This window comes from Oncorhynchus gorbuscha, linkage group LG17 (genome assembly GCF_021184085.1).
Source record: "Oncorhynchus gorbuscha isolate QuinsamMale2020 ecotype Even-year linkage group LG17, OgorEven_v1.0, whole genome shotgun sequence".
Classification (NCBI taxonomy): Eukaryota; Metazoa; Chordata; class Actinopteri; order Salmoniformes; family Salmonidae; genus Oncorhynchus; species Oncorhynchus gorbuscha.
This window is the reverse complement of record NC_060189.1, coordinates 41,650,528-41,669,159: the sequence shown is the minus strand read 5'-3', so window position 1 is coordinate 41,669,159 and position 18,632 is coordinate 41,650,528. Positions and strand designations below refer to the sequence as shown.

Sequence of the window (18,632 nt, the reverse complement as noted above, 5' to 3'; positions counted from 1 at the left end):
CTCAGCTTTTTACCGAAAGGGGAGGGGTGTGGCTTTGCTATTGTTTCAACTACCGATTGCCCCTTTAAAAGGCAAAGTCTCCGATTTTTTTTCATTTAAACTAATGAATAACACTGGTAAAAAGCATGACTTTCATAATACATAGTTAATACAGTATTTAGTGTCCTGTATTAGATAGTTAATACAATATTTGTCTCGTGATTGCATTTGTTACCAAAATAACTAAGAATTTGACCAAATATTTGGAAAGGAAGCCCCTTCATCCATCCCATCTCGTTTTGGAGGGATTGAACAAGCGGTGTAGTACACTACAGTTAACATCAGATGGTAGTATAATCCCACAGGACAGACCGAAACAGGCAGACCATTTGTTTCCAAAGGGTTTTATTATTCAATAAAAGGTCCGTGTGTTAGTCTCAGTCATTCACTGTCCCTGTTTGAGTACTAAATTAAAGTATCCTTCAATGCAATGTTTATTTCCCGTCTTTTCTCCATTTGTTGAGGAAATCACTGATCTGTATGGACTGGATAAGTGAGAACGAGACTGTTTTCACCTCGACACCTCTCTCAGACCTGCGATTCCCTCAAGGAAGAGCGGAAGGAAGGATGCATACAGAACCTCTCTCTCAGACAGACTTTTCACTTCACAGACAGCTTTTCTAATATAGACGACAAGCTCGGGGAAACACCCAGAAACACTGCAGAGATAATAACACTGTTGCGTTGCGCCATTTACCCGATTAAAAACATCATAGTGTTCCACCACCCAGCTTCACTCCAAAAGCAACACATATAGTAGAGACTCTAGCTACCTCTTCAGTGTTTCACATCTGAAGGGAAAAGATAGGTGTTAGCAATATGGTGGTGGCTTCTTTTAGGACTGTACGGGGACTGTATTGCACTTGTTGTCTGAAGGGCACTGTTCAGGAGCTGACTGAATTGGAGCAGTGCCTCTGTCTGCCGTGACTACGTTTAAGGCACACAGCCGTGCTAAGTTACCTCACGAATGCACACTCCTGCTGACAAACCAAACTGACGCAGTTTTATAGTCACAGTCTCTCTAAGGAAGGATTGTTGCGTCATCTTCAAAATGCAAACATTTCCCCAACGACAACCCTTCAAAGCGTCCCTGAGACAAACTAAGAAAGTGTTGCTATTTTATAAAAAGGAATGAATCCACAAAGTACAACAGTGAATCAATTAAATGCACATTAAGATTGAGTGAAGGCAAAAAAAAATGTCATTCCAGTTGACAGGTCTTTTCTGTGGTCCTTGTCCTTGTAGTGAACTGTGCTGTGTAAGTCAGTACCTGTCTGGAACGAAGGATAAAAAAAAACAGAACGTTTAGCCAGGAAAACAGAGATTTCTATAGATGTGAATTGTGAGCCGCTGTCAACGGTGATGGGGATGACGTCAGGAAGGTCACAGTTTACACACAGGTTGATGACAACTTCCACCTCAGGTCTCGGGCGGGGGCTGACTCCAGAGGAACCACCCTGGGCAACGATTAGGCTGCTGCATTCTCATGACCTACTTCTTTCCTCTAGTGTGAAGTGTGCACTTTCTCCCTCCCCATCACAGCTCCCAAGAGCCTTAGATTGGCGTAAGCCTGGTGTCATGTCAGACCAGTGGTGTAGTGGAGGGTAAATGCACGTAAAAGCTGTTTTACACACCTTTTTTATGTTTGCGCAAATTTTGTGGAAAATGCATTGAAAGTATAAGGAACGTTACTTTACTCACTGCGAAGGCAATCAAGCGTGTACCCACCTATTTCTTTACCACTACATCACTGCGCCAGACACACCCTAAACCTCATGGTTCTGTGCCCAGTGTCAGAGGGACTGGAGGGAGGTCATTGTCCTCTCCCTCATCAATTCCCATTTGTCACTATCCACAACTACTGAACACAAGCATTTCGCTACACCCGCAATAACATCTGCTAAATATGTCTATGTGTCCAATAATATCTGATTTGATTTGTAGGCTTCACGCACCCAATGCGACATTGTCTAAAATTGCATCATTTTCCTATCCTTTCTTTTTCTCTTCTTCCATCCGTATGTGTATCCATCACTCTCTTTGTCTCTCTCTTCCTCTCTTTCTCCATTCCTGTTAGTAGTATCTGTTGAGGCTGCGTGTGACAGTGTTGACATCAGGCTGTCCATTCATCCAGATCTCTCGCATGATCCTCTCTCGCTCCTCAACCCTCTGAGCTCGCTCCAACTCTACAGAACAAAACAAAACACAACCATCTTTATTTCAACTGCTTCCAGAACATTTTAATAATAAACTGTACACTTAAAAACAAAAAAGCACTTCAAATGTTTCCACAGTGTGTGTTACCTTCTGCGGAGGTGAAAACGCTGGTTTGCAGCAGCGTTCTCTCAAATCGCCTCCGTCGTCGAGCCGTAAGGTCAGAGTTCCTGTCGTCCCAGTCCTCTGAGTCGCTGTCTTCACTCGTCTCCGTGGTTACGCCAGGGTTGCCTGTGTTAGGGTTTCCAGGTTGGTGGTGGTGGTGACAGTGATGGTCCCCATGGTGATGGTGGTGAGTCCTGTTTCTATGCTGATGGTGATGTCGCCGTCGATTACTGTAGTGACAGTCGGTGCGACAGTGTATCTGCACCACCAGGGCACAGAGGGTGAGAAGGAGACCCACACACACACCACTAACAAACACAAGAGCTGCTCGCTCCGGCTGGTCTGAGACAAGAGAGAGAGGGAGAGGGAGAGAGAAAGAGAGACAAACAAAGAGCATGAGAGCAGAAAATATATTTTTTAAATGATACCTTTATTTAACGAGGCAAGTCAGTTCAGAATAAATCCTTATTTACAATGAAGGACTACCAGGGAACAGTGGGTTAACTGCCTTGTTCAGGGGCAGAACAACAGATTATTACCTTGTCAGCTCGGGGATTCAATCCAGCAACCTTTCGGTTACTAGTCCAACGCTCTAACCACTAGGCTACCTGCCAAGATTAATAAGAGTAATCTTCTTTATATATGCAAGTAAGACTGACAGACACCTGTCAAGCTCCCGAGTGGCGCGGTGGTCTAAGGCACTGCATCTCAGTGCTAGAGGCATCACTACAGAACCTGGTTAGATTCCAAGCTGTATCACAACCGGCCGTGATTGGGAGTCCCATAGGGCGGCTCACAGTTGTCCAGGTTAGGGTTTGGCCGGGATAGACCATCATTGTAAATAAGAATTTGTTCTTAACTGACTTGTCTAGTTCAATAAAGGTAAAAAACGTATATGTTTTTCAGTCATCATTTGTAACAAAAATATATTCCAAACAATAGCAATAACACGTGTACAATCCAGGCAGCTGGAGGCACCTTAACTGGGGAGGATGTGCTCATAGTAATGGCTGGAACGGAATCAAACATGTGGTTTCCATGTGCTTGATACCATTCCATTCACTCAATTCCAGCCATTGTTTTGAGCCTTCCCCCACTCAGCACCCTCCTGTGCTGTACAACTGTTGTATCAGTCAATATTTACCTGCTATGAAGGTGTAGGCCGCCAGGGCGTTGCTAAACAACGCCATCTCCTGGGAGACCACCTTCACCTCCATATTTGGGCTGGGACTTCCTGTGGGCGGGGCATTCATGATGATGCACTAACTGCGTCTTTGGCCTCTCTGGTCTAGACTAGTATCTTCTGTCTATAAGTCAGACTCGGCTGACTCTGGTCTTTAATTCAATATGGTTTTATGGAAACAGAATCTGAACCCTTAGGGCATCATAAGGTCCTCTGGCTACCCCCTTCCATAAAGTCTGAACTGAATTCTCTCCTTTCCTCAACTGAGAACAGCACAGCAGTCTTCTCTGTCACTGTAGGCTTCAAATATGGGGGGAGGGAGAGAGGGAGGGAAGGAGAGTAGTGAGTGACAAAGTAAGATCATTTTAATTGATCTCATAATTATTGCATGATTTACAAGAAAGTTTGAGAAATGTCCCTATCCTGGTATCTCCTCGTTAGCCACATGTTAAATAAAAGTGTCACAAAAACATTGAGCAAGCGACGAACCCCGTCTCAAACTCTGATGGCTCTGGATGATTGTGGGTCTGTTTGACGAGTCTAGAGAAAATTACAGAGCCCGAGACAATCATTGGTTTCCACTTTTCCCCCTTGTAAACATGCCATTGCAGTTATGTAGTCAATAAAGCAATACAAAATGCTCTAATTTACCCCAGACATACCACTTAGATGTTATCCAAACACAGTGGCCTTCCACCCAATCAGGAGAGGACACAAAGGCAGTATTTAGTGAAGGGAAAGAAATTGTAAACACTGTAAACTTAGAAAGGCAGCGCTGCTTTTCATGGTTTGGCAAACCTCGTTGTGATAAATAAAAAATATATACCAATTTAATTTAATGACCAAAAAATGGACAGCTGTGCCATATAAATTGCTAAATTGTTGGGAAGAGATTTTCAATGTACCGATTCCATGGCACATGGTTAATGAATTGACACGCAAAATTACGCCGGATTCAAAACTCTTTAAAATAATAAAGGTACAGTTGAAGTCGTAAGTTTACATACACTTAGGTTGGAGTCATTAAAAATAATTTTTCAACCACTCTACAAATGTATTGTTAACAAACTATAGTTTTGGCAAGTCGGTTGGGACATCTACTTTGTGCATGACACAAGTCATTTTTCCAACAGTTGTTTACAGACAGATTATTTTACTTATTACTTATCCCACTGTATCACAAATCCAGTGGGTGAGAAGTTTACATACACTAAGTTGACTGTGCATTTAAACAGCTTGGAAAATTCCAGAAAATTATGTCATGGCTTTAGACGCTTCTGTTAGGCTAAATGACATAATTTGAGTCAATTGGAGTTGTACCTGTGGATGTATTCCAATGCCTACCTTCAAACTCAGTGCCTCTTTGCTTGACATCATGGGAAAATCAAAAGAAATCAGTCAAGACCTCAGAAAGAAAATTGTAGACCTCCACAAGTCTGGTTCATCCTTGGGAGAAATTTCCAAACCTCTGAAGGTACCACATTCATCTGTACAAACAACAGTACACAAGTATAAACAGCATGGGACCCCGCAGCCGTCATACCGCTCAGGAAGGAGACACTTTCTGTCTCCTAGAGGTGAACGTACTTGGTGCGAAAATTGCAAATCAATCCCAGAACAACAGCAAAGGACCTTTTGAAGATGCTGGAGGGAACAGGTATATATTTCCACAGTGAAACGAGTCCCATATTGACATAACCTGAAAGGCCGCTCAGCAAGGAAGAAGCCACTGCTCCAAAACCACCATACAAAAGCCAGACTACGGTTTACAACTGCACATGGGGACAAATATCGTTCTTTTTGGGGGAAATGTCCTCTAGTCTGATGAAACAAAAATAGAACTTTGGCCATAATGACCATAGTTATGTTTGGAGGAAAAAGGGGGAGGCTTGCAAGCCGAAGTACACCATCCCAACCGTGAAGCATGGGGGTGGCAGCATCATGTTGTGGGGGTGCTTTGCTGCAGGAGGGACTGGTGCACTTCACATAATAGATGGCATCATGAAGGAGGAAAATTATGTGGATATATTGAAGCAACATCTCAACACATCAGTCAGGAAGATAAAGCTTGCGTCTTCCAAATGGACCAAGACCCTAAGCGTTCTTCCAAAGTTGTGGCAAAATGGCTTAAGGACCACACAGTCAAGGTATTGGAGTGGCCATCACAAAGCCCCGATTTGTGGGCAGAACTGAAAAGGCGTGTGTGAGCAAGGAGGCCTACAAACCTGACTCAGTTACACCAGCTCTGTCAGGAGGAATGGGCCAAAATTCACCCAATTTATTGTGGAAGCTTGTGGAAGCCTTCCCGAAATACTAATTGAATGTACGTAAACTTCTGACCCACTGGAAAAGTGATGAAAGAAATGAAGGCTAAAATAAACCATTCTTTATATTATTATTCGGACATTTCACATTCTTAAAATAAAGTGGTGATCCTAACTGACCTAAAACAGGGAATTTTTACTTGGATTAAATATCAGGAATTGTGAAAAACTGAGTTTAAATGTATTTGGCTAAGGTGTATGTAAACTTCCGACTTCCACTGTATATGTATATGGGTATGTGTATGTATGTATTTAGATATATTTACCCCCAAAATATATGGGGGATTGGAAATGATGCAGACAATTACATCGATGGAAGCAACAATCTATCCACAATATTAAGGCTGATCTACCCCCTAAAAAAAAACACATTTTTATTTTTTATAAAGCCTTGTTCCTTGGGTTACGGTTTTCCAAGGAGAGGGAGAGAGAGAGGAGAGAAAGAAAAAGAGCGAAGGAGAGAGAGAAGAGGGAGACAGTGAAGGTGTGGGAATATAGGGTCCATGAGTCATTGTCTGATCAGAATAGCAGACCGGCAATCCTGAAGAAAACACCCCTCTCTTCCATTTCCCCTCCTACCCACTTTCTCCTTGTCTCTCTTTCCTCCGCTCCCCCTCTCATTCTCTTCCCTCCTACACACATACAGTAGGACTCATATTCCAGACAGAAAATAAAGTTGCATGGTCTTCTCTCCTTTTCTCACATAAACTCAAGCAATCGTCCAGGCAGGCACAAGCACACACACTCAACAGAAAGAAGGAAAGAAATAACTTAAATAAGGGAGGAAGCCCTGTGTAAATTTGTGACAGGTACATATTCATCTATCTTCCGTGGAGATGATTTGGACAGTACTGAACATGTTTGAAGATGTACACAGTTTCAGCGCTGGTTGTGTGTGTGTGTGCGCGCAATAGTGTGTGTTTGCGTGTGAACTTAGCAGAGGTGTGGACTCGAGTCACATGGACTCGAGTCACATGACTTGGACTCGAGCCAGACTCGAGTCACAAATATGATGACTTGCAACTCGACTTTGACTTTAACACCAATGACTCACGACTTGACTTGATACCCTCCCCAAGCCCAAATAGTAAAAATGATGCTATTAAAAAAAGTGCGCAGCGCATCAACTCTTAATTGAACAGATTACAGTTTGAATCGGACAGCAGCCAACAAATTTTACCAGCTGAGAAAAGGATGTGTGTGGCATTGCAGAGGAACGTGGGCGGGTGAATTCAGATGGAGCCCTTGGAAAGATGATACCCAAAAGTATTATTTTTGGATATAAAGATGACGCTGTATCAACAAGAAACAGATTGCAACTTGCAAAACACGCGGGAAGAAAATTACAGATGGAGGCGCAACATTTTCCATCTTTGTTCGACATTTGAAGCTGCACAAAGGACATTAAAAGTCGTGGCTAATATAGCCGACAGCTATATATTTTATTACTTTACTGGTGTATCATGTAGGCTAACGTAATGTTACATCAATGAGCCTCCACACAGTCAGTCAGTGCGGGAACGTGATCATTGCACCCAAGATTGAGCTACAACTGGCTAGGCAGTTGGCAGCTTAAATCCTGCCTGATGTTACTGCTGTTCCTAAAACCATTGACATATGTTAGCCTACTGTAACCACACAGAGAGTGTGTGCGTGTGTGTGTGTTGGACGATTGTGTACAAGCCTACATCGCCCGATCGTGCCCCATAGCGATCCTGGATAGTCAATCACTATTGGGGGGGGGGGGTCTTTGTCATGGCTACCCATGTATTTCCATGGAAATGTAACATTTATTTGGAGTGTAATAAATATAGAGATATTTTTAAAAGCATTCATGATTTGCATAAATGTGAAATGTTATTACATTTGGTGAAGAGCACATTATGACTTGTTTAGGACTCAAAACTCAAAGTTTAGGACTTGAGACTTGACTTGGACTTGCCTGCCCTGACCTGGGACTTGACTTGGGACTCGAGTGCCAAGACTTGAGACTTACTTGTGACTTGTAAAACAATGACTTGGTTGGTCCCACCTCTGGAACGCAGACTGAGTTTAGTTGACTGTCAGTGAAACAATCCATGAAGGCTGCTTTGTGATGGACGGGGAGAGAGAAACAAAGAGAATAAGAGGGGAATAGACCAGGTCAGCTAAAGGTGAAATTAAATCTATTATCCTGGCGTGGTTTGTCTGATGCCCTTATCAAACAGACTGAGCTGATAATGAAAGGTGAGTTTTATAAGAGTCAGACTTGGCTCACACACAGCTCGTTAAAACTGGTCACAGCTCGTTAGACCTCATTAGAACACTCAACTCAACGGATTACAGTCTAATACAGTTAGAATGACTCGACTAAACACAGTTCATGAACTCTCCTTCTTTTTTAGCCTCTCCTTTCCTCTCTCCTTCTCCCCTCTCCCTCCTTTCCATTCGTATGTCTCCTTCTCTCCTTTTTTCTTCTTCTTCTACTCTGTTTCTGTGAGACTGCAGGTGCAGACGAAAACCTATTGCTTGGTAATTGACACAGACATGTACAGACAGAGACAGACAGACAGTCTTACAGCACAATAGTTCATTGTAGTGCAGAGTCCCTGTGCTGTTTTAAACTGGGCTCCTATTTCTCTCCTATAATGCTCAACTCCTACCCCACTTTGGCATGACTCCGATCAGTGTGTGCAGAATTCTGACAAAGCCCCCCCCCCCACCACACACACACAGACACAGCCCTGACCATTAATATTCCAGAGAAGCCATACCTCCAGCTTTCAGACCAAATTTAGCCAAAAAAGCGTGTATGTGCATGTGTGTGGTTACTCAGAGACGATTGCAGAGTGACACTGGACTGTCTGCTTTTAACATAAAGCAATGTAGATCACATCTTTTGAGTGAACGAGAAGGCGTTCACTCAGTTGGAGAGCGAGAGCAAGAAAGAGAAAGAGTCTGCACCCCCCCCCCTCCCCTCACAACCACACTGTAGGAGCCCCCTATTCATAAATCAACTCAACAACTCTCTGCTGGTGCCTGTGTGTGTGTGTGTGTGTGTGTGTGTGTGTGTGTGTGTGTGTGTGTGTGTGTGTGTGTGTGTGTGTGTGTGTGTGTGTGTGTGTGTGTGTGTGTGTGTGTGTGTGTGTGTGTGTGTGTGTGTGTGTGTGTGTGTGTGTGTGTGTGTGTGTGTGTGTGTGTTCCCTACACATATACAATCATGCGCATCCTGTAGCCAAACCCACAGACCAGCAGTGGAGTCACAATGTGACACACTAGATTATTATGCTTCTCTAAATGCCACACATTATCCAACACACAACTTCATACACACACAAAGACACATACTATATGTCCCACTCATCCACCAGAAACGTTAAGGGAACATTAACGTCAACAAATAGGCTACTGTTCATACTTACACATCCATGATCCAGATTATTAATCCATTCCATCGGAAAAAAAAATACATTTCATGTTCTCCTTTCTTCATCTGCCCTCCTCTTTTTTCTCCTCCCGTCCTGTTTTTGAGCCGTGGAAAGTGCGGCACCAGTGAAACCAATATCCAAAGCCCAGAGACCCAGCAGCAGAAACAGAGGAAGTGGAGAGTAGAGAGAATCCCTCCTTCAACAGATTAGTATTTTCCGAGCGAGACCAGCAACAGCTCAAACTCACAGCGAGATACAGGTTTACAGAGGTTTTACAATCACAGTTTTCCAATAATGATTCTTCAAAGTTTTCCAGGTCCGTCTCCCGGTAGACAGGGGTCGATCCCTGGAAGCTGGAATGTGACACGCGAGCAGCTCACCCCCACGGACACTCACTCACACACACACAAACAAACTACCCTCACTCACATATACACACACTCTCTTGCCCCACACTCGTCTTCCTATAATCCCCTCACACTCTTCTTCCTAAAAAACCCTCACACTCTCATCTCCCATACTCAGTAAGACCCTCAGTCTCTGCCATGCATTCCCCCTCCTACCCCTCAACCTGATGATTATACTGAACAGAGAGAGAGCAACACTGGGGCACAAAGAAAGACGGAGAGAAACAGAGAGAGAGAGAGAAGCCAGGGGAGAGGGGGAGAGAGAGAGAGCGAGAGGGAGGGAGGAGTGAGTATGACATGGGAATTTCATTCAGCTTTGACTGGGAATTTGCCTGCTGAATTTTCCAGAGAACATTCCCTGGGGGCGTCAGATGCTATAACACACACACACACACACACACACACACACACACACACACACACACACACACACACACACACACACACACACACACACACACACACACACACACACACACACACACACACACACACACACACACACACACACACACACACACACACACACACACACACACACACACACACACACACACACACACACACACACACACACAAACACACACCAATCTAGTAGACAAAACAGTTATTCCAGATGTCTTGCCCATGTCTGCTTGAAACCCTGAGTTATCTGTTGTTGTCACCTGATCCAGTGGGCCGAACACCCACCCCCACTGCCCGACCACACACACCCGGGAGCAGACCTACTTTGACCTCCAACCCTTGTGAACCTTCTTAATATGGTGTGAAAAATTCTCAGTATGAGATATCTGTGTGTGTGTGTGTGTGTGTGTGTGTGTGTGTGTGTGTGTGTGTGTGTGTGTGTGTGTGTGTGTGTGTGTGTGTGTGTGTGTGTGTGTGTGTGTGTGTGTGTGTGTGTGTGTGTGTGTGTGTGTGTGTGTGTGCGTGTGCGTGTGTGTGAGTGTGTGTGTGTGTCTGAGAGCTGCGACAATGATTGAAGAATCTGAAAGAGCCAATCAAATGCAATCAGTGTTAGATGATAAGGAAACATGACATCTGTCTTTCGCTTTGTTGACTGCATCATTTATTCTACCAGACCTTAGTAATGCACAACATACCAATGCAACTTTTCCCCCTAGGGAGCAAAAATATACACAACTTTGACCAATAACGCACCATCGCTCACCACTCTCACACAACCTTTTAGAGAACAACACAACCACCATACAACCTACACACAACTCCCTTTCACCTACCTATTGACCGGCCAACAGGGCAGCCATTCAGTCCTCTGTGTGAGAACAGCTATTGTGTGCCTCTATGATTGTCCTCTCCCTTTCTCTGTGTGTGTGTGTGTGTCAACTTTATATATACTGTATATATTATAAATATTTATATATTTCTTAATTCCATTCTTTTACTTTGAGATGTGTGTGTAATGTTGTGAATTGTTAGATACTACTGCACTGTTGGAGCTCGGAACACAATTCTGGATATTGTTTGCTTACAACTAGGAAATGTAGATGGCCCGTGTCTACCGGTGAGATGCAGAAATGCTCATTTTAAAGGGCACATATTACATGTTAATAACATATTAATGACTAGATTAGGAGAGGGACTCACAGAAAGAGAGAGAGAAAGCCGGAGAGAGAAATCTGGGTCGAGAGGAGAGGAGAGAAAGAGGCAGATTGGGCCTCTGCTCCAGCTGACTCGGTCATGGGAATGATTCGATTAGCACTGTGCATGAGCACGACTTATGTAACATACACACAAACATCTCAAAAAATAATGAAGGGACTATCTCTGAGCCAAAAACACAAACCAACCAAGACTGGCATTCAGATAGAGGTCACGTCAGGGAAAATACATGCACACACACACACACACACACACACACACACACACACACACACACACACACACACACACACACACACACACACACACACACACACACACACACACACACACACACACACACACACACACACACACACACACACACACACACACACACACACACACGTGCGTCAGGAAAAATACACCTCCCTTTTTCACCAGCACATACAGTATACTGTATAAAAACACTCTTAGCAGTGTTAATACAAAAGATGACATGAACATGTCGCAATGGCAGTTGGTTGCATGACTCAAGACTGTGTGAGCCCACTGAGCTAAAAGTGTGAGCCCACTGAGCACAAGATACAGGCATGGGTAGCTCTGCTCCTTAGGGAATTGACAGATGTGTTAGTGCAGTGGTGGAGAAAACCCCTGCCTTAGAGTTCCAGTGAGAAGCTTCACTTTAATTAGTCACGTTAGATTTATATAGACACAGTATACAGCACAATGGAGATGGAGTGCTCTCAAAAGTAAATTCTTCTCTGATAAGTGTGTCATGGAGTGCACTCGAGAGTTGTCACTATGCAAACGTAGCGGCGTACAGGACACTTCAGAGTCGTTAGTGCGCACTGCTGCCCCTCACTTATCCACAACCCTCTGTGCCTCTATCTCATTGGAGGATCATTATGCAACCTTTCAGCCACTGTCTCTCTGTGCTGAACCCTAAGAAATCATCTGCCTTCAGGTTACAAAGATCGTTGTTTCGAGTTGTGTTGACAATGTTTGCTCTCTACAGACGAGATGTTGTTCTCCATGTTGTTCTCCAACCATGTGTGCGTGCGAGTGTGCGTGTGCGTGTCTATGCCGGTTTGTCTCTGTGTATGTGTTTGTGTGTGAAACAACATGGACGTGTGGAGAGATTCTCTCACTGCCTGTGCTACATTTTCTTTAGAGGTTTCAACCAGAACTGACAAACAACCGTAACACATCTTTAAGAGCACTTCGGGTCCTAACCACATGTGACAAGAGAGCAGCAGCAGAGTGTGTATGTTTGTGTACTGCCGTGCGTTCCTGTTAGTCTCTCTGCCTTGTGTGTGTGTTGGCCAGTGAACAGACTGAGATTGGTTAACAAACACACTGTATCACACAGCCTGTCATCCACTGGCTCCTCTCTAATGTTACACTGTCATATAGGCTTTACTGAGGGTTTGACCTCGGGGCCAGGTTAGGGATGATAAAAGCTATGTGTTTGTGTGGGTGTGTGTGTGTGTAATATTGGCTTTAGTGTGGGTTTAACCTCAGTGCCAGACACGATTCATTCAGGCAACATCAGAGTTCAGCTGAACTGAGAGTGCACTCAGATATAGATTTCCTCCAAGAGTAAATTCATTTACACAGCTTCAACATGCCATTTACATCAAAAATAGAGATATGGTTGTAAAAAATGATCCTTTAATATACATTCTAAGTTAATTTGTCCAAATACTTTTGGTTCCCTAAAATGGGGGCGATTCTGTACAAAAGGTGCTGTAATTTCTAAACGGTTCACCCAATATGGATGAAAATACCATCAAATGAAATCTGACAGTCTGCGCTTTAACCTCATCGTCATTGTAATAATATCAAGTGCAGAGCCAAAACAACAAAACATTTGTCCAAATGGACCTCACTGTATGCGACTGCAGACACACATGGCGTGCACGCACACACACACGCACACGCGCACACACACACACACACACACACACACACACACACACACACACACACACACACACACACACACACACACACACACACACACACACACACACACACACACACACACACACACACACACACACACACTCACACACACAAACACACACACACACCCTGAGTGTTTTAGAGCTGAGAAGGGTCCAGTTACTTTTTTTTGCAATTTCACTTGTTTTTGAGAAACCCCAAACAGCGATTCACATCCTCATCCTTGTTGTGCAGTACGGGGGATCATGAACGAATGCTCCACAAACACTCAAATATGTCCTTTTAGAAACTGAAAAGCTCTCAGTACAGTGATGCAGGTCTTTAAATGTTTTTGTAGCATTTGTTAAAAAAATATTCTGAGCCCCGGTACTGCACAACAGGAAGTGAATCGCTGGTTGGGGTAAGTGCACTTAATTCTCCTTTAAAGTAATCAAATATTTAGTATTTGGTCCCATATTCTTAGCACACAATGACTACATCAAGCTTGTGACTCTACAACCTTGTTGGATGCATTTGCAGTTTATTTCGATTGTGTTTCAGATTATTTTGTGTCCAACAGAAAATAATGTTGGACAACAAGTGTGTAGAGTCACAAGCCTGATGTAATCATTGCATGCTTGGAATATGGGACCAAATACTAAACTTGTTGAAGTCGGAAGTGTACATACACCTTAGCCAATTACATTTAAACTCTGTTTTTCACAATTCCTGACATTTAATCCTAGTAAAAATTCCCTGTCTTAGGTCAGTTAGGATCACCACTTTATTTTAAGAATGTGAAATGTCAGAAAAATAGTAAAGATAATTATTTATTTCAGCTTTCATTTCTTTCATCACATTCCCAGTGGGTCAGAAGTTTACATACACTCAATTAGTATTTGGTAGCATTGCCTTTAAATTGTTTAACTTGGGTCAAACATTTCAGGTACCTTCCACAAGCTTCCCACAACAAATTGGGTGAAGTTTGGCCCGACCAAGGAATGGACCCAGCGACTTCAGACGCTCGGTACACTGCCGTCGAGATCCAAGGAGCCATGCTCGGCAGACACGAGCAGGAATTGTCTGCTGCTCGCCATGCCGTGGAGAACCTGGCCGCTCAGGTTTCCGACCTCTCTGGACAGTTCCAGAGTCTACGTCTCGTGCCACCTGTTACTTCCTGGCCTGCCGAGCCTCCAGAACCTAGGGTTAATAACCCACCTTGCTACTCCGGGCAGCCCACTGAGTGCCGCTCCTTTCTCACGCAGTGTGAGATTGTGTTCTCTCTCCAACCCAACACATACTCTAGAGAGAGAGCTCGGGTTGCTTACGTCATTTCACTCCTTACTGGCCGGGCTCGAGAATGGGGCACAGCTATCTGGGAGGCAAGGGCTGATTGCTCTAACAAGTTCCAGAACTTTAAAGAGGAGATGATTCGGGTTTTTGACCGTTCAGTTTTTGGTAGGGAGGCTTCTAGGGCCCTGGCTTCCTTATGCCAAGGTGAACGGTCCATAACGGATTATTCTATTGAGTTTCGCACTCTTGCTGCCTCTAGTGAGTGGAACGAGCCGGCGCTGCTCGCTCGTTTTCTGGAGGGACTCCACGCAGTGGTTAAGGATGAGATTCTCTCCCGGGAGGTTCCTTCAGATGTGGACTCTTTGATTGCTCTCGCCATCCGCATAGAACGACGGGTAGATCTTCGTCACCGGGCTCGTGGAAGAGAGCTCGCATCAACGGTGTTTCCCTGCTCCGCATCGCAACCATCTCCCTCCTCTGGCTCAGAGTCTGAGCCCATGCAGCTGGGAGGGATTCGCATCTCGACTAAGGAGAGGGAACGGAGGATCACCAACCGCCTGTGCCTCTATTGCGGAGTTGCTGGACATTTTGTTAATTCATGTCCAGTAAAAGCCAGAGCTCATCTGTAAGCGGAGGGCTACAGGTGAGCGCAACTACTCAAGTCTCTCCATCAAGATCCTGTACTACTTTGTCGGTCCATCTACGCTGGACCGGTTCGGGTGCTACATGTAGTGCCTTGATAGACTCTGGGGCTGAGGGTTGTTTCATGGACGAAGCATGGGTTCGGAAACATGACATTCCTTTCAGAGAGTTAGAGAAGCCTACGCCCATGTTCGCCTTAGATGGTAGTCATCTTCCCAGTATCAGATTTGAGACACTACCTTTAACCCTCACAGTATCTGGTAACCACAGTGAGACTATTTCTTTTTTGATTTTTCGTTCACCGTTTACACCTGTTGTTTTGGGTCATCCCTGGCTAGTATGTCATAATCCTTCTATTAATTGGTCTAGTAATTCTATCCTATCCTGGAACGTTTATTGTCATGTGAAGTGTTTAATGTCTGCCATCCCTCCCGTTTCTTCTGTCCCTACTTCTCAGGAGGAACCTGGCGATTTGACAGGAGTGCCGGAGGAATATCATGATCTGCGCACGGTCTTCAGTCGGTCGTATGATTGTAGTATTGATCTCCTTCCGGGGACCACTCCTCCTCGGGGTAGACTATACTCTCTGTCGGCTCCCGAACGTAAGGCTCTCGAGGATTATTTGTCTGTGTCTCTTGACGCCGGTACCATAGTGCCTTCTTCCTCTCCGGCCGGGGCGGGGTTCTTTTTGTTAAGAAGAAGGACGGTACTCTGCGCCCCTGCGTGGATTATCGAGGGCTGAATGACATAACGGTTAAGAATCGTTATCCGCTTCCCCTTATGTCATCAGCCTTCGAGATTCTGCAGGGAGCCAGGTGCTTTACTAAGTTGGACCTTCGTAACGCTTACCATCTCGTGCGCATCAGAGAGGGGGACGAGTGGAAAACGGCGTTTAACACTCCGTTAGGGCATTTTGAGTACCGGGTTCTGCCGTTTGGTCTCGCCAATGCGCCAGCTGTTTTTCAGGCATTAGTTAATGATGTTCTGAGAGACATGCTGAACATCTTTGTTTTTGTCTATCTTGACGATATCCTGATTTTTTCTCCGTCACTCGAGATTCATGTTCAGCACGTTCGACGTGTTCTACAGCGCCTTTTAGAGAATTGTCTCTACGTAAAGTCTGAGAAGTGCTCTTTTCATGTCTCCTTTTCTCGGTTCCGTTATTTCCGCTGAAGGCATTCAGATGGATTCCGCTAAGGTCCAAGCTGTCAGTGATTGGCCCGTTCCAAGGTCACGTGTCGAGTTGCAGCGCTTTTTAGGTTTCGCTAATTTCTATCGGCGTTTCATTCGTAATTTCGGTCAAGTTGCTGCCCCTCTCACAGCTCTTACTTCTGTCAAGACGTGTTTTAAGTGGTCCGGTTCCGCCCAGGGAGCTTTTGATCTTCTAAAAGAACGTTTTACGTCCGCTCCTATCCTCGTTACTCCTGACGTCACTAGACAATTCATTGTCGAGGTTGACGCTTCAGAGGTAGGCGTGGGAGCCATTCTATCCCAGCGCTTCCAGTCTGACGATAAGGTTCATCCTTGCGCTTATTTTTCTCATCGCCTGTCGCCATCTGAGCGCAACTATGATGTGGGTAATCGTGAACTGCTCGCCATCCGCTTAGCCCTAGGCGAATGGCGACAGTGGTTGGAGGGGGCGACCGTTCCTTTTGTCGTTTGGACAGACCATAAGAACCTTGAGTACATCCGTTCTGCCAAACGACTTAATGCCCGTCAAGCTCGTTGGGCGTTGTTTTTCGCTCGTTTCGAGTTTGTGATTTCTTACCGTCCGGGTAGCAAGAACACCAAGCCTGATGCCTTATCCCGTCTGTTTAGTTCTTCTGTGGCTTCTACTGATCCCGAGGGATTCTTCCTTATGGGCGTGTTGTCGGGTTAACAGTCTGGGGAATTGAAAGACAGGTTAAGCAAGCACTCACGCACACTGCGTCGCCGCGCTTGTCCTAGTAACCTCCTTTTCGTTCCTGTTTCCACTCGTCTGGCTGTTCTTCAGTGGGCTCACTCTGCCAAGTTAGCTGGTCATCCCGGTGTTCGAGGCACTCTTGCGTCTATTCGCCAGCGCTTTGGTGGCCGACTCAGGAGCGTGACACGCGCCGTTTCGTGGCTGCTTGTTCGGACTGCGCGCAGACTAAGTCGGGTAACTCTCCTCCTGCCGGTCGTCTCAGACCGCTCCCCATTCCTTCTCGACCATGGTCTCATAGACAAGGATCCGACCGGGCAGAAACGGAAAACAAGGGGAGAAATAGGACTCTAATCAGGGGGAAAGATAAGGAACAGGTGTGGGAAGACCTAAATGATGATTAGGGAATAGAACAGCTGGGAGCAGGAACGGAACGATAGAAGGGAAAGCATAATGACAAGACAACTAAGACAAAACATGACTATCCGAGGAGGAATCCTGGCGGCAACGGAGGCAGTCCAGGTCCCGCCCTAGACTTCATTACCGGTCTGCCTTTGTCTGCGGGGAAGACTGTGATTCTTACGGTTGTCGATAGGTTCTCTAAGGCGGCACATTTCATTCCCCTCGCTAAACTTCTTTCCGCTAAGGAGACGGCACAAATCATTATCGAGAATGTATTCAGAATTCATGGCCTCCCGTTAGACGCCGTTTCAGACAGAGGCCCGCAATTCACGTCACAGTTTTGGAGGGAGTTCTGTCGTTTGATTGTGCGTCCGTCGAGTCTCTCTTCCGGGTTTCATCCCCAGTCTAACGGTCAATTGACACATTTTCCTGGGAGCAGAGAGGGCCAATCAGACGATTGGTCGCATACTACGCAGCCTTTCTTTCAGAAACCCTGCGTCTTGGGCAGAACAGAACAGCTCCCCTGGGCAGAATATGCTCAGTGTGCGTGAGTGCTTGCTTAACCTGTCTTTCAATTCCCCAGACTGTCAACCCGACAACACGCCCATAAGGAAGAATCCCCTCGGGATCAGTAGAAGCCACAGAAGAACTAAACAGACGGGATAAGGCATCAGGCTTGGTGTTCTTGCTACCCGGACGGTAAGAAATCACAAACTCGAAACAAGTGAAAAACAACGCCCAACGAGCTTGACGGGCATTAAGTCGTTTGGCAGAACGGATGTACTCAAGGTTCTTATGGTCTGTCCAAACGACAAAAGGAACGGTCGCCCTCCAACCACTGTCGCCATTCGCCTAGGGCTAAGCGGATGGCGAGCAGTTCACGGTTACCCACATCATAGTTGCGCTCAGATGGCGACAGGCGATGAGAAAAATAAGCGCAAGGATGAACCTTATCGTCAGACTGGAAGCGCTGGGATAGAATGGCTCCCACGCCTACCTCTGAAGTGTCAACCTCGACAATGAATTGTCTAGTGACGTCAGGAGTAACGAGGATAGGAGCGGACGTAAAACGTTCTTTTAGAAGATCAAAAGCTCCCTGGGCGGAACCGGACCACTTAAAACACGTCTTGACAGAAGTAAGAGCGCCACTTAAAACACGTCTTGACAGAA

The 18,632-nt window shown here is 45.2% G+C and overlaps 1 protein-coding gene across 7 annotated transcripts; it reads right to left on the bottom strand.

Annotated features, from left to right (window-relative positions):
• Positions 1-367: 367 nt before the first annotated feature.
• Positions 368-9,869, bottom strand: LOC124002236 (protein eva-1 homolog A-like). Of its 7 annotated transcripts, none has more exons than XM_046309601.1 (5): positions 9,267-9,869; positions 7,862-7,953; positions 3,503-3,841; positions 2,344-2,700; positions 368-2,225 (listed from the first exon to the last, which is right to left on the bottom strand). In XM_046309601.1, the coding sequence occupies exons 3-5, from the start codon at positions 3,609-3,611 to the stop codon at positions 2,113-2,115; spliced, it is 579 nt and encodes a 192-aa protein (XP_046165557.1). In that variant the 5' UTR covers positions 3,612-3,841; positions 7,862-7,953; positions 9,267-9,869; the 3' UTR covers positions 368-2,112. The 7 variants fall into 7 exon arrangements, 6 of the variants coding, with proteins under 6 accessions (XP_046165557.1, XP_046165559.1, XP_046165555.1 ...); XM_046309603.1 differs by having other exon boundaries at positions 7,862-7,950; XM_046309599.1 differs by lacking the exons at positions 7,862-7,953; positions 9,267-9,869 and adding exons at positions 4,031-4,081; positions 4,193-4,635.
• Between the last annotated feature and the right edge of the window lie 8,763 nt (positions 9,870-18,632).

Coding starts and splice junctions, on each gene's coding strand:
- LOC124002236 (XM_046309601.1), bottom strand. CDS start 3,611: ATGAATGCCCCGCCCACAGGAAGTCCCAGCCCAAATATGGAGGTGAAG. Junction 2,701..3,502: donor GGCCTACACCTTCATAGCAG/GTAAATATTGAC, acceptor CTCTTGTCTCAG/ACCAGCCGGAGCGAGCAGCT. Junction 2,226..2,343: donor CGTTTTCACCTCCGCAGAAG/GTAACACACACT, acceptor TTTGTTCTGTAG/AGTTGGAGCGAGCTCAGAGG.